We start from the raw sequence: 16,271 nt of genomic DNA, 5'->3' as shown, positions 1-16,271 counted from the left end.
GGATAGCAAAGCATCAGGACAGAGATACCTCTTTCAATCCAAGCCCCATTCCACTAGAGTCTTTGTTCAAGGATCCAGCAGTATCACCTCTCTTTCAAAACACAGATACCGAAAGTATTTTTAATGCTAAGGTCCAAAATTTGATTCAGCCTACCGTAACAGTTCTTTTTAGCTGGAATGTTAGACGTTTGGTAATCTCTGAAGACTGGTTGACCGGTAGCTATACTGAAATTTTTATTCGGTGATAAATAATAAAATAAGCTAGGAACTGACTGCAAATACACTCTCACCAGGTTTTCAGCAAAGAGTAAAGTTCACTGGATTCACCTTTATTTGTAAGTATTTTAAATACGATAAGTATTATAACATTACCTTTATTTTTTAAGGGCAATTGAAGTTGATTCCCTCCCCAACTCTGCAACAATCCACAGCACTTAACAGGTCGGTCTCTCCCTCTCCCTGTGTTAGAGATTGTAGGTATACACTAAATCCCGTTATGTACTACATGATACTTCAAGCACGTTTATACATATCACAGCCACATGACACTCCAGCTCTCTATAAAGAAGATTTAGTCATCAGAGAAAAAAAATCCTTTAAAATACTACAACAGTAATAGCACAACTCAATACAACCAATCAGTTATTAAGTAGTTTTAATGATTTTTCACTTTTTGTATGATAATCCTCAAAGTAGCATTCAAAAATATAGTGCAAAATATTTATTCATTTTATTTACAAATAAAATGTGCAGTTCAGCTTCTTACCCTCACCACAGTAAATGCTAATTCTTCTATGTGATGAATAGAAATTAAGAGACATTTGAAGAGACAAAAAGTTAATTTTAAACCTAAGAACAAAGATCTTCCCTTCAGTTATATTTTTCTAGAAGTTATACAATATTATTTTTTTAAAAATTCTTTTCAGTTGAAAAAAAAAACCCAAAGAAGTCCAAGACAACACTAAAGAATTACATAGGAAAGAATGTTTTTTTAAAACCATAAAGTTAATTTTGCTGTGACAATCACAAAGCAAAGTTCTTATCTATCTAGAATATAAATTTTTTTTTGCAGCTTAAACATAGAATTTTTACAATGTAATGCTTTTTCCCTTCTTACTATACAAATTGCCTTTAGGGGAAAAAGTATTCTAGTATCTTCCTTTCCCTCTGATGAAACAACAGATGCTTTGGTTAAAGAGCAATTCGCGCACAATAGTGTTTTAACTTGCAAGGCAGTACTCCTTTATTAAGTTGGTAGAATTCCACTAGCTGGATGAGATCAGTAAATCTGGTATGACCATCATCAAGGGTATAGAATAGCTTCCCATCATCTTCGAGCTGTAAAAATGGAAAAACAAGATAGAATAAAATCCTCTTTTGCTATGGTATTTCTTCCTGATCGAAATACTTGTTTGAAAAATCTTCTTGTAGACCAAGATATTCATAATCTTGTGACTACTGAGAGAAGGAAAAATACAGTCGTCATTCACAGCAAGATCAAAAATAAACAACAGAAAAAAAAAATGCATTCTTTAACTTCCCCTTTAAGTTGGGTATATGCCTAAAAGGAAAGAACAGTTAAATAAGTATAGGAATATTCTTTCTGCACTAACAATACCACTTTATGCCTTTGCTTTGGAATGATAGCTGGAGTTAATATGAACACTGAGCTTTTACAGAGTGACAGCAAACAACCAAGTTTCAACTTACTCATAGATTTCAACATTCACTTTCTGTGTAACTGCTACATTTTGTATCACTTATTTTGTAAGGTGCAATGAGGCTACACACTAGTGCCTTGGTGTACTGGATGGTATGTGCTACACAAGAAACTGCCCATCACAAAAGTAACATGCTTGACATAGTAATATGTTCTTTCTTGTAGGACAAAGAACTGCTGCAGCTCCAAATGCATGTATGAACATAGATACAGGAGAGAAAGAAGAAACTGCAAAACATACCTTAAAGATTACTTTTGACTTTTAGACGCTTAAAAATTTACAATCAGTATTTCCCTATTCTCGGTTACTGAACATTAGCTCTTGCACAATTTGTATTGCACTGCTGACTATGTACTTCCTTGATTTATATCCCCTACTGCTGATATGTCTAATATCAAGAAGCTTCAGTGCAATAGTGACTAATTAGTATTAATGTAAATAGAGAGAAAAAGAACCTATTTAAACTATTTTTAAAAAGAAAAGGGAAAAAAGATACTTCAGAATTTTGAGAGAGTAGTGAACAGAAGATCCTGAAGTAGGGCTAGCATAGAGTAGCAGATGGTGTGCTAGAGAAAGATGCAACTATGCTACTTGAGTACAGGGGAAGGGAGAAGATATAATTAGCTCTCTTACCTGTAATTAAGATTCTCATCTGAAGCAGCTGTTGAACTGCTTATGATTCCTGGTTATTCTACCCCTTTCTACCATATCTGGAAGTAGTTTGTAATTTCTTTGTTCTCAGACTTTGGTCAATCCAGGTCAAACACTGCTAGTTAAGGAATTACCAATGTGTGCATGTGTAAATTCCTGTGCTCCAGTCAAGAACCTGAAAATGGATTATCATCCATTGGCCTTTCCTTATGCATGCAATTTTCCTGCCAACACACTGAAGACAAGGAAGAGTTGACAGTTCAGATGCCTGTTGACCAGGATTTCATTTTTAGCTTATTTTCCCCCTCCAAGTTAATTCCAAACCTTGACGTGAACACCAGACAGATGCCAATTCTAAAGTAAAAACAAAGTAAAAACTTGTATCGAAGTTATGTTGCCCAGGAACTTAACATTTTCTGAAAGCTAAGAAGGCTGTTATGAGAGAACATTTATTGGAAAAAGACAGTCCTAGAAGTGTATATCAATTCTTCTTCTTTCACATGGACTACAGAACAGCTAATTTCAGGATAGACTACACTGAAGTTAACTTGTATCAGCTCGGAGTAGTAAGGCTGAAAAATACATTTAAGCTATAAAGTTTTCCAATTTTCACAGTGTGGGATCCCAAATGTATCCCAAAGGTTTTCTTTTGAACTTTTTACAATCAATTCCCTGCCACCCACCTGCAATACCTGCTGCACATGTTACCAATGTTAACATGATGCACTTGTTAATGTGGGGGAAGCTTGAATTGGCAGGCTGCACGCCCTGTCTGAAAGGAGACATTTTTAAATGCAGTATAACCTGAAGCAACCTAAAATGTAAGAGAAAAATAATTCATTTAGAGACTGAATGATTTTTAACTTGTAAAAAGACCTTCTAAATGCCATTTATTTATTTACATTTAGTAGGAAAGTTTATCTCCTCTTCCCAAAGACTGGAAAAAGGCAAGAGTTTAGAAGAACAGTAGGATTTGAAGTTCAAAAAGGTAACCTTGATCTCCAACTAATAAGCCACCAACTTACTGCAGTAACACAAAATGCCTTGTTTCTAAAAGAATGATAACTTAATTTAGAAGATCAGCAACAACTGGAAGAAAAACCTTTTCCTCCTCAAAAAATACTTTTCTGAACTCCTTAAAAGAGTATTGTTCTAGCAAAACCAGAGCACGCGGTTAAGTCAGGGTACCGAGAATGGCATGAGGCTACTGAATGCGACTGTAAACTAAATGACAGAAAGGAATTGAAATATGCCTATGTTTGGGGAACTAACAGTTTCTGTATTCACATTCTCTCTCTGGATTAAGTTGTTCTCATTACGCATTTATTTCTTCTGGTAACTAGCATATGATAAATTGCTCTACTTTAAAAAAAAATCAAAAAAATTTTCCTTCAAGTAAGACAGGTTTTGCATTGAAGTGGTACAGGTCTTCTAGATCATCAGCATGGAAAAATTGACCCAAGTCTGTAGACAATCCATGTCAAAACAAAGATTTCCTCGTTCCACCAAAGACTCTACCACAGGAGAGCAAGGTTTTAGCATGCATGTATATGATTAATTCCTCAAATGCACTGCTTACATCTGCAGAAGAACATTAGAATTGATTGGATAATTTTTTTGAAGGGAAGAGAAGAATCATCCAGCTCAGAGGAAACTGAAGATAACTGCAGCTTCCTGCTACATCTGCTCTTAGAGAAGGGAGGGTCTGTTTCCTGATAGGGAAAGAAAAAAGTGGTCTCTTAAATTTGAGAGTTAAATGACATCCCAACGAAGTAGAATCATACAGTATTTGTACGGAGTTCAAAAGGTTTTCTAAACCACACAACAGTTATCCCAAAGTAAATACTAGAAGCGACCACAGTCAATAGAATTACAGAGATCTTACACCTGGGATTCTGATCACAGAGCATATGCTGACACTTGCATGGGATCCAGGGCATAACTATCACCTTTGGATGAAGGACTCCTCCACTGTTTGTAGCTAAACACAACAAAAATCCTGGGCAATTCTTTTAACTAACACTGATTCACTCCTTTCCTCCTCCCAAATAATGCTTCAGTTTTATTCTACAGGAACTTTTTTAGGGGAGGATATCAGCTACAAGCCGTAGGTAAGGAATACAGAAATTTGGTGAATGATCATAGGGGATCACCAGATCAGAAGCAAAAAAAATGCCACTACACTCATTTCTACTGAGAAACAGCAGAAACTCCTAGAAATTTCAGTAGGAAAAAACATGGAGGCTAGAGTATTATGTATTCTGGAAGAAAGGTTCTTCTGAAGAGAAAAGAAAAAGCTATAGGTTTGCTCGGTTATGTCAAGCATCTGTGGCTAAAACACATAATGCTAAAGTGTTTCTCATCTCAACAGAAGCAGCCTGTAAAGAAAACAGCATAAACCACCTCTGCAGAGAGTGGAAGCGATGAGAAAAGCTGGCCATTTGGGCAGGAGAATTGGATAGTATCTTCAATGAAAACTGATGCAAATATGATTTCAATTTAGGAAATTTCAGCTTACCTATAAGTAGCTGGACTAAATAAGGATATCAATTTTTTTGCTAAAATTGTCCTCCTGAAGAAGACTTGGACATGAATATACCACAGTAACATGAATCAAGAAGAGAGGTCAGCAAAAATGTTTGGACTCCAAATACTGAGAGAAACTATCCTGAACAGATAAGTCAGTGAGATATACACACACACGTCATAGGCAGTCCACCTAAACAGCTTACTAAAAAGAAATTGTGCACATATTCAAAAATGAAAAGGCACTATGACCTTTACTAGCACATGATTTTCATGCCATCAGGGTTGCTTCTATTCCAGTTCAAATAGATTTGTCTATTTTTTCAAAGCACTTTTTAGGATTTCATAATACTAGTCAACCTTTATAACAAATCAAACAGCAAAGCTTAAAAATGTTCAACTCTAGTCAAGAATACTAATTGTTTTTAGTGACACAAGTATTATGTTTACATCTTCCATATAACAGCAAAAGAAAAAAAAATCCATCAATATTCTATCACAATTATTCAATTGTTTTGTTTTACAATTGTATATATAAACTGAAAAATTTACTTACTGGTACAATTTGAAAATGCTTTATTTTTAATCCATGACTCAATGACAACACAAATGTTTTGGGGTTACTTTGGCTATCACGTACCAGGAATACCCTAAAAGAGATTGAAAATTTTCACGGTTAGATCACTCTGGAAAGCCTTTTGTAAACCTCCAGTTAAAACTTGTAAATTCATTACAGTAAGTATTAGTGAAAAGCAAAAATAATATTAATTATGTAAGTTATGCTTTTAATCAGTATTTCTTTACAAATGTACAACTGGAAATACTTTTTCTTAAATTCTTCTTCACCTTGTCTATTATGTGAAAAATATGCATTCTCAGAATGAATGACACTGTAGGCGTTAGTTTTTACGCTGCATAGAATTACAATGCATCTCTTCAGACAGAAAAGCACCCTCAAAGTTTCTGCTCTGAACAAGAGCTTTCTTTGGACTCTGATAGTTACCTAAATCACAAGTGTTATAGGGAAAATTCAAAAGGTAGTTCAACAGGAAGTTTACAGAAAAGGTAATGCAAGACATACCAGAATGATTTTCACATCCGGCCAATATTCATAAATGCACACTCACTTCTGCACATCCGCAAAATTCCCACTCTGCTCACTTTATGGCATCATTATTCAAATCACAACACTCTCAATGGCCAACAGTGTCACTGCAACTAGTTCACTGATAACTCATTCCAGCCAGGTTATGGACAGACATAATTTCACCATAATTCTGGTAGGATAATCTGATACAGGCAAAGGATGGTTACCAGCAAGAGACAGCTTTCACTAAATCGCTGGGTTTGGAATATCAGCAGAGAACAGTTTGGAAGACAGAGGGAAGTACCTGATTCACAGCTTTGTAGTGGAGAGAGTCTGAACTGTTTGTACCGTGCAGGCCTGGAACAGATATAGCTAACCACTGTACCAAAGAAGGGAAATGGAGGGACAGCCATTGGCAGGCATGCTCCTCTTTCAGGACACAAAAGAAATGGGCAAGATGGACTTGCAGGCATCAACCAAGCGAGCACTAGTGGCCACCTACTTTTGCCCAACCACATACCAGGAACGACAGCACAACTACTACATAAAAAGAAAGGATTTCAGGAGAAGAAAGCAGACAAAGGCTTCCAGTGGATTTTCACTGACTAACAGCATGGATCCAAACTACTAATTTCATCCTCAAAGTTTTTAAAGAGTTCTGTTTTTACAAAGTAAGAAAACACCTGGAATTAAGAAATTTGGAGTCCATAATCATTAACATTTCTACCAAAATCCCCATCCAGTCTAATTCGGAGCTCTGATACTAATTCAGTTATTAAAGAGGGATAATTGCCAACTCCCCATACGGCTTGTAAGAGCACACGGCAAATACAAGACCAAACAAGACTTCTCAATAGACTCAGGCTCTCCTAATAAGCTCTCTCTCACCACCTAGTGGCCTTTTACCCTCTCCAGGACATGAATTAAATTTTTCAGAGCACAGTTAGACAGATCCTTTGTATGAACTGAAATCTTTTGCATGTCCGTCATTAAGGACTGGCATTTTATTTTTTTCAGAAAAATGACACTACAAGAATGTGCTACTTTGCAGATATCCAAAATGGGGTCTCTACACCCAAATACTGGGATCAACATTAAACAATATGCAAAGTAATCACATTGCATAGGAAAGAAAATACAGGTTGATTAGAACTGCCTTTCATCAGTTCTTTTAAAGTCCCTTTTCTTACTTTTTTCCTTGTTTTAACAGCAAAGATAAGTAACATTTGGCCTCCTTCACACAAAAAGATCTTTACTCTTTTCTAACCTTATCACAATATACCTACTTTAGTTGTCAAAGAACCTTTAAAAACTTTATTATGAAGAAAGGGGTTGTAGTTCACAGAATCATAGAAATGTTTGTTGGAAGGGAGCTTTTTAGACATGCTGGATGACTCCAAACAACTGCTCCTTCATAAACTTACAAGGAATTCTCTGAACTACCAGTTGCATTTTGTCATGAGCCTTTCGGTAATGCTATTATCCCATTCATCAATCAGATGCCGTCAGTTTGCAATCCTGTCAACCATTTATCACTGAAAAGTCTTCAAATATCCTTTAGGGGGCAAAGTATGAAATCTACATTATTGCTACATAAACTTCTTTAAAGAAGTTGGTTTGACACCAGAACAATAGATCCAAAAACTTTATTCCTTCATAGCACACCTTAAGATTGTTGCTGTCCCTAATTCTGTTATTGGGTTATCCAAATACTGAGACTACTGTAGAGCCTTTATATAATAGTCCCTTCTATAAGCCATCATGAACAGCGTATTTGTTGGTACATTCGGCGTTACAGAGGTCCTACAATCTCTGACATATATGCAGGAGATCTCCCTGCTTTGGATCACCTTAAAAGGCTCAACATGGATTATTTTCTCTGCCCCCGACCCCAGAAACTAAAATCTTACTATTCCCATGAAAAACTTCTGTATTTCTGGTGATAATTCATTCTTTCAGCCCATCAAAAAGCACAGCATCTGTCACATGCTGTAATGTATTCATGACTTCATTTAAACTCCTGAATATGTATCTGACAGCATATGAGCGCTCATACTAGCATGTTCTAGTCAATTCTAGACGGTCAATGCAAGAGGATCATCCTCACCAAAACCACAATGCGTACCTATGAGTAGATCCAAGAATATAACATGAACAACACTGATGTTAGCAAGGTATTCACTGTCTCATCTCAAACACCAATCCTCTTTACTTGCCAAATCTACTGGGTTTCATTTAACAGTTTGTGTGTGTACTCACTGAAATAGACTGGAAGATTCATCAGCCCTACAATGACATAATACTCAGAACTACATGTTGGATTCACCCCCATGTCCCATCCCTCCCATGTAACAAATGCAAAAATGAATGCAGAATACAGAAGCAGTTTCAGGATGATTGGCCAGGCTTAAAAACAGGACCCCCAAAATTAAAAAAATAAAAATACAAAAAGGGAAGTCCAATTAGCCATCCTTGTTCAGTATGACTATTTTTATCTCCCTTTCCATTGTTTTTTTTTTTTCCCTAGAGCCCTTTCTGCAGATGTAGAAAACAATATTGCAGCATACTTAATCTAAAACTGAAGGAATTTAACCAGTAATCTGATGTTACAGGTACCTAACTGGAAGCAGACTCAGAGAAACTTAAGCTTTTATGGAATTACTCGATGAATGAAGGAGGCCCAAGTTTACATTTAATACAGGAGTAAGGATAAAAATACAGAAATGAAAAACAGGAGGATTTGAACATAAAATACCTACTTGCTTTGTCATTTTTTAAAATTAGTATTTAAATGAGAGAAAAATAAAAGTCTTATCCTAATGTTTATTGTATACCATTAAGGGATAATAAAATTTTTAGTCATTTAATGAGGAAAAGCATACTTTTTTCAATGGCTGTCCCTGCACAGTTCACCTTAGAATAATGTTTTCAGGCTTTCTTTCATTCTTTCAGCACTAGTAAGAGATACAAAAGACACTGGTGCCAAAGTTGACAGTTCCCAGAGAATATTGTGCAAATACAGAGCTCAAGTGCCTGGCTCTGAGCGGACATAAGTAATCTGTCAGTGACAGAATCAAAGTGTTAGATCACCACTTTATTGCTTCCAAAAGATATAAAATAGAAACCAACTGATCCCCAGATATCCTTATATAAAATAATTTTTATTTCTATTAAGTGAGTGCAAAATCTTCCTTCGTCCATCTCCCCCCAATAAGAAGTACCTGAAAATAGGAGTTGTTGACTAGAAACGTGTCTCGGAAGAGTTATGTAAAGAATTAACTTACCCATCTACAAGTCCATGCTGCAAAATAAGTCTCTGAGCCTCTTCTCTAGAGATTTTATGATGAAACCATGACTGAGATCTGTGTATAGCTGTAGAAATAAAGATCTTTAAAAAACATTTTGCCTTTATTGGAAGAACCAGCTATTGCATTTCTCTGGCAATGAATTAACTCACACATACCCATGTTAGACATGGCAATAGGACTACCATGTGAGTTGAGTCGCAGACACCCTCTCCTCTGTATGAGAGAAAAGTAAAAACATGATTTCAAAGCTTTTTTGTTTAAAAAAAAAAAACAAATTAGAAAATACTATTCTGATAAAGCAAAGGTGTTTATACCCGCCATGCTAATCCTTCTTCAACTGCAACTGAGAGGGCTTCTGTTGGATTTTCTATAATTCTGCTTCTGTCTCCTGAGAAATCCATTGCTACTAAAGAATTTTCTGAAATGCTTCTCTGCAACAAATAAAATTAAATTTAGTTTGTTCATTTTTTAAAAGATCCATCATTTAAAAGTGAGGTTCTGAGAAAACATTACGGTTTTTAAGTGGTGTTTCAAGTATCTGCAGTGTTTCCCATCAGAGGTAAACTCATTTTAGCCTAGAGAGCATTTGTAATTCCAGTATGCTGCTGCAAAGCTCAATTTTACAGTCTGGAAGGATACATCATCTTTTGGCATTACCGCAATGAATGATAAATACATCGCTTTACCATAAATTCCATTTATACTTTTAACTATAACTAGCCCTTTGCATGTCAAAACAAGTCAGGAAACTGTTATTAAGCTATCCAAGTAACAGAAAAAAGGTAAATACAAAATTCTTATACATAACCACCAAATTAACAAAGATTTTAAATATTTTGTTAGAAATATGTCAAATTTATGTATTTTCTATATAAACTTTCACTCAAAGTTTACTGGATTTAAGCACTGAAGACAGCCATTTCTATGGAATTTAACTTCTATTTTAATACATCCCTTCTAACTCTTATCACAGACTCAGTAACTGTAGGATCTGTTATAAAATTGCTTGGGTTTTTTCCTCCCAGTGAAGATCAAGTTTGTAAAAATAGAATAAAAAGCATTGAAGTGTGACAAAATAGTCTTAAAACTCACGAAAATACTTCTCAGAAACCAAGGTTTACAAAATCAAGTTTAATAGGGATTGTAATAGCTCAAATGTTGGCAGGCACTGGAATATCAAATAATTAAAAGAACATTCTAGCATTCACTAAGTTAAAGTAACATCTCGAACACAAGAAGCCCTGATTTCTGTAGGGTTAGCAAAGCTACCCAGTCCAAAACCAAAGCAGCTCTGTTTTGTTCCTGTTTGGTTACAAGCATGAATATAACTAGAAATGGAAGACAGCAATTCTGTAGTTCACTGCAATTCTTGACACTGTACTCTAAGTTCTGCCTGAGTAACTGTAACCTGTAAAGAACTTTACAAAAGTAAAAAAACCAAGGGCAAAATAAGAGAAAATGTTTGCCTCTAGGAAAGTGAAGGGAAATCTTTGTAGCTGACATGGTTGTGAGTTATTGAGGAATGTGAAACATGGAAGTGGTTCCCCTATGAAGTATGTTCATTAGCCTGTGCACTTAATTCCCAAGTTTATCCAATTTGATGTTTAATTCATGAATTATACACAAGTAGAAAAACAGTGCCATGCTTAATACTAGTTATAGATTCTGCCTGTGCTAGAAGCTACATGAGCTAAAAGGCACACAACAGTGTAAGAGGACAGAGAATCAGTAATGGCTCCCGGATCCGTTATAAAAGCAGCAGCCAGCTATTGTAACAGCTTCACATAAAAGAAAGTAAAGACACAGTCAGTGTATTAAGCACAATTTTGAAGCCATGCTTATTAGCAATATCACTGAAAACTATTTTTGTGAATATCTATAATAGCAAATGCATACTTTAGGCATTTTAACAGCAAGAACTATAATAAAAGCTCAAAAAATCCACCATAAAAATCACCATCACAAGTCCCTGCAACAAGTAATTTTTACCCAATATAGCCAACAAAAACCACAAAAGTGATATAAATCGTCCATGAAAAAGACTGAAATCAAATGACTCGGAAAGAACTGGGATAACATAAGATATTAAAGGACAACCTGATCCAATCCCAACTATCTGACTGAGGAGATGGACACAGCATCTAATATAGGCTGTTGTTCCTCCAAAACCCCGTACTGCCAAATTATGGTGTTCCTCTGAAATCCAGTCAGTAATACACCAGCTGAAATTCATCTCAAGTACTTAATATTTTATATTAAAAAAATAATAATGAAATAGAAGTATTACTATATACCAGAAAGGATTTGTTATAGCTTTAAAATTCGACATTTACAGCATCTGTAACTTTAAACACTTTGCTTGCTTTTTAATGCATTTATAGTTCTGCTGCTCTGTTTCCAAAATCCTCTTTCCATTCTTTTTGACAGCAATAATAAGCCAACGAGCTTCCAAAATACTGGAGATTTGACAAAGGGAAAAAGCCTGTTAACTGGTCTGAACGACTCTATTTGTATTAAGTAAGTAAATTAATTAATTAGCTCTCTAGTCAACCCTGACAGCACTAAAGATTTCAGCAAGCATTCACACATGCAAAGATTTGCAGGATCAGGTCAGTAGTATAACAGACACAAGTTACTTAAAAATAGCATGATGGCAGAAACAATGTATTTATTCATGGAGCTACTATGGGACATACCATAGATGTTATATTCAAAGGGCTGCAGCCACTTCTACCTTGATATGGTTGCATGTAATTCTGATACAGCTGCATCCCATACTAAAACCAGAAAATAACATGGTTAGCATTTTAAATTATAAACCTAAGCCAAGTAAATTTTTGTTCCAGATGTAAAAGATAACATATGCTTTTCTTTACCATTAAAAACCAGGGACAAATGCTGTTAGGATAAGGAAATGCACATCATCATCATTGCTGCTGCTGCCTTTATAAATGTACACTCTGCATTAAATACTACCCATTTAATACACCAACTGACCTATTCCTATTTTGTCACAGACATATTTTAAAAACATGTTAAAAGTTCCCTTCTTGTGTATTCTTGTCACTTTGTTCAACATCACTAAACAATCTCACTGAACTCAACATGGTTACATATAAGCATATGCTTAACATTAAGTATTTGCAGGACTGAGGCTTCAAGACACCATCCCATACCCTACGATTCCAGTAATTTGGTCTCTGTTTGTTGGGATGAAGAAAAATAAACTTTCAGAGTACAAAATTAATATTGGTATTACATGGGAACCTAGAATTATGTTACTTCTCTACCACACAGTATCGAAATTTCAGATAGTAAACTTAAGCAAGAAGTTAACTCCACACAGAAAAATTACCTTAAGCAACCTAATTGCTGTCATCCAACAGGTCCTACTTTGTTCATCATCTGCACAGAGCTGTTTCAGGTCTCTGGTTCCTCCTGATTTGTTAGGCTAGAAGGCCACAGCACATTTTTTTTAGCATTAATGCATATCTTGAAGATAATACCTGTTGAAATAAAAGCCACTAATTCTCCTATTTTATAACAGACAGCTGAATATTGTTTTCAAAAACCTTAAAGAAACTTAAGCTTACCTATAAACTGTGGCTTGCTTTAATATGTATCAGAATAATAAGCTTGTACCTTAAAGCAGAATCCATAGTTTGTTGGTGCTCCAGAAATCTTTTTGCCTGTCAAAGACATGTACATATCACTATTGCTGAATTCACAGAAAAACTGCAGATGCCTTGGTTCCTAAAAAGAAGAGCAATGTAATACAGTTAGTCTATTTTTAGCCGGCCTCTCCAGATAAGAAACTCAGCAGAGTATAGTAGTTATCCTGTTCCAAAATACAGTCTTCCATACTGCAGTTTTAACTGTGACTTCATCAAATCTAGAAAGAGGCAACTCAACATTAATTTTACAAGGCAGATAAAAACCACCTCAAACTAGTCAAAGAGTTCATTCTTCCAGAGAGGAAGAAAAACCAAAGTACAAGTGATATCATTTCTGGCAAAACATCCACTAAATTCAAACGACAATAATATTATGAGCAGGAGTCACATTTTGAGAGCAGTATGCATTTCAAACATCAAAATAAAATATACTTTCATAATCTGAAAAACAACATACTGTAATAATAACTGTCCAGTACTATTTCTAACCATTATCTCCATCCTCTAAGGTTAATTAAGTCAAGGAAGCAAACAAAAGAAATTTGCTGAAGGATACAAAACCAGCTCAATGAATACTCTGGCAGTTAACAGAGAAAATTCAGAAAAAGAAAAAACATTGTTTCAAGTGGTTTATGTAAAAGGTGTCTCAACTCCAATGTATCCTGTTTAACATAATCACATTTAAAGTACTATCATCAAGCAGTCGAATTAGTAAAATAAAAAACTGTCCAGTGACAAAATTTGAGAACTCTCAAAATCTTCCTGTAAAATCCTTCTATACGTAGGTTTTTGTTTATTTTAGATAATGAAGCATTATGTCCACTTTTCAGAGTATCTACTTACACTTCAGAATTTTAACTACTATTTGAAAATTCATTTTAAAAGAGTACTCTGTTAAGTGATTGGAAATATATTAACCAGAACAAAGCAAAGTTTTTAAGCAAAAAGAAACTGCTGTTTCTAAGACAAAACTTTCCCAATACTATATCTCAGTATCTCTCTAGATTTTATCTATAATAAACAGATATTTTTCTTCCTTTTTATCACTGTAAGTTGAAATTCAAATTTTGGTTATTATTACAACAAATGATAAATACATACACATTTGTTCTAACTGCATAGTTCTCTCTCTTTTTTTTTAATTTTTTTTCCTTCCCTTACCTTAGATGTACCTTTAGTGGAAAAATAAAGGCCAGATCTTCTCAAAAGAAAGTATAATTTTTTCCACGATTTTTTTCCCTGCTCCTTTGCATGCAAATAACCATGAATCTCAGGATATGTGCTGGAGCTTAGGAACATCTGAAAGAGAATATCAGACATGTATTTTTCTTTTCATCTGGAACGATCTTTCTGTTTCATTAACATACTCAGACAGGACTAAGGGGAATAAACCCCTAAATCCACTATCACCACAGTAATTCAGTTATGATTGCATCTAATCCCATTAAGAGTGCCTCTGATTTAAGGCATGTAGAATGTTACACAACTCCAAGGTATGCTAAGCAAGTTACGTATTTATATGGAACATATGGTTTGAAATGAGAGCATTAGTTATGCAATATGTTGACTTCAGCAACAAAACCAGTTTAAGAAGTTCTGATCCCATGCCTCAGACCCTATTTATATAAAACTGCAAATCAATGCTACCAATGTAAGGAAAAAAAAGCGCCATCTCTCCTTCCCGCCTGTGTTACAATCCAGATAAGGGAACTGACCTGAGTTAAAGTTAATTCAGCAAATAAATCACAAAATCTGAATCACAAAACCATGCAGGTCAGGCAGATATTACCATTTTCAAAAGGAGGGAACAAAGGTCTCAGGACCTGAAGTGCTGCTTAAGTAAGAGCTTTAGGACCTTTAGTTGAACCAAAAAGAGAAGAGGCTGAGCCAGTCACCAAAACAGCTCCTGCCTCCACTCAAGACATTCAATGGCTTCTCTTTAGCCATTTCAACCAGACATTGTCAGAGTGCAACGCAGCTGTTATCCTGCTAAGACCAAGGACACAGTTTCATTCAGTCTGCAAAAGTACCCACTAAAAGCTGGCAACCATGTTAACTTTATTCTAATTCCATGTAATGCATTCATTTTTATTACTCTTCTTCCAATAAAACTTCTCAGTATGACTCACATCTAAACATACTAACCTAGAATTCTTCAATTTCCATCGTGCAAAGGAATCTATGTTATCACTAAGCTCTTCAAGGAACCTTGCCCCAGGCTGGCCTGCAGTATCATAAATACTATCTAGGCTTATACAGAAGCAGGGAACAAAGGATTTTCTGGTTGATATCTGCAGCTTTCATTGCTGCATTTTCCTCCTGTCCACTGGCACTTCCAGAAAATCTGCTTTGAGGACATGAAGCAACTGATTACCAGGCAAAAGACAGACTGGCCAGTACCAGACTGCAGCAAAATGATGAAGTGAATGTGATTTTGGAAGTACAGCAAGTTCTTTGGCCACTAAATAATGCAGCCCAACCAAGACACACAAGGTTTCATTCCCTTTTATTGTTTTCCTACCTTGCAGTTAGAGGCATGACTGTACCACCTGTAGACCAACCTGAGCTAATTCAATTCAGCTGGTGTGAATACAGTAACATGGGCAGGCTTCATTTGATAGGGAAGTGTCCTAGCCCACAACTAGAAATGCATTATGAATAGCTTCACCACTTTTCACCTGAATAGCTAAATTACAATAAGACTATGTACATCTATCTACGTGTGCTGCTGGTACACAGCTGTGGGCAAATGCAGTTTAAGCTATTTCAGCCACATTGAAGCAGATGGGTAGGTCCTGGTACGTGTTCCAGCCTGTTAATCTTCCCATTTGCCATGTATTAACAGGTTCACTGATGGTGAATATAAATGCTGAATTGAAAAAGCATTTTAACTCCTGCCCCGATTTTGGCTGGGAGAGAGTTAATTTTCTTTCTAGTAGCTGGTATAGTGTTATGTTTTGGATCCAGTATGAGAATAATGTTGATAACACATGGATGTTTTTAGTTGTTCCTAAGTAATGTTTAGACTAAGTCAAGGATTTTTCAGCTTCTCATGCCCAACCAGTGAGAAAGCTAAGGGGCGCAAGAAGTTCGGAGAGGACACAGCCAGGGCAGCTGAGCCAAACTGCCCAAAGGGGTATTCCACACCATGTGACCTCACGTCTAGTATATCAACTGGGGGGAGTTGGCCTGGGGGGTCGCTGCTCGGGGACTAACTGGGCGTCGGTTGGTGGGTGGTGAGCAATTGCATTGTGCATCACTTGTATATTCCAATCCTTTTATTATTACTATTGTCATTTTACTA

At 35.8% G+C, this 16,271-nt stretch overlaps 1 protein-coding gene across 2 annotated transcripts in view; it reads right to left on the bottom strand.

Moving 5' to 3' along the window:
- Positions 1-706: 706 nt before the first annotated feature.
- GRB14 (growth factor receptor bound protein 14) overlaps positions 707-16,271 on the bottom strand; it is a 67,244-nt gene continuing 51,679 nt past the window's right edge. For both annotated transcript variants that reach the window (XM_052793307.1, XM_052793308.1), the window contains 9 exons: positions 14,129-14,266; positions 12,936-13,046; positions 12,649-12,744; positions 11,990-12,070; positions 9,608-9,724; positions 9,449-9,506; positions 9,270-9,357; positions 5,455-5,548; positions 707-1,338 (listed from right to left, as the gene is read on the bottom strand). In XM_052793307.1, the coding sequence (XP_052649267.1) occupies positions 1,192-1,338; positions 5,455-5,548; positions 9,270-9,357; positions 9,449-9,506; positions 9,608-9,724; positions 11,990-12,070; positions 12,649-12,744; positions 12,936-13,046; positions 14,129-14,266 (930 nt within the window). In that variant the 3' untranslated portion in view covers positions 707-1,191. The remainder of the gene's footprint in view (positions 1,339-5,454; positions 5,549-9,269; positions 9,358-9,448; positions 9,507-9,607; positions 9,725-11,989; positions 12,071-12,648; positions 12,745-12,935; positions 13,047-14,128; positions 14,267-16,271) is intronic.

This window comes from Harpia harpyja, chromosome 7 (genome assembly GCF_026419915.1).
Source record: "Harpia harpyja isolate bHarHar1 chromosome 7, bHarHar1 primary haplotype, whole genome shotgun sequence".
Lineage (NCBI taxonomy): Eukaryota > Metazoa > Chordata > Aves > Accipitriformes > Accipitridae > Harpia > Harpia harpyja.
Note: the sequence above shows the minus strand (reverse complement) of the source record. Positions and strands in the feature narration are given on the sequence as shown.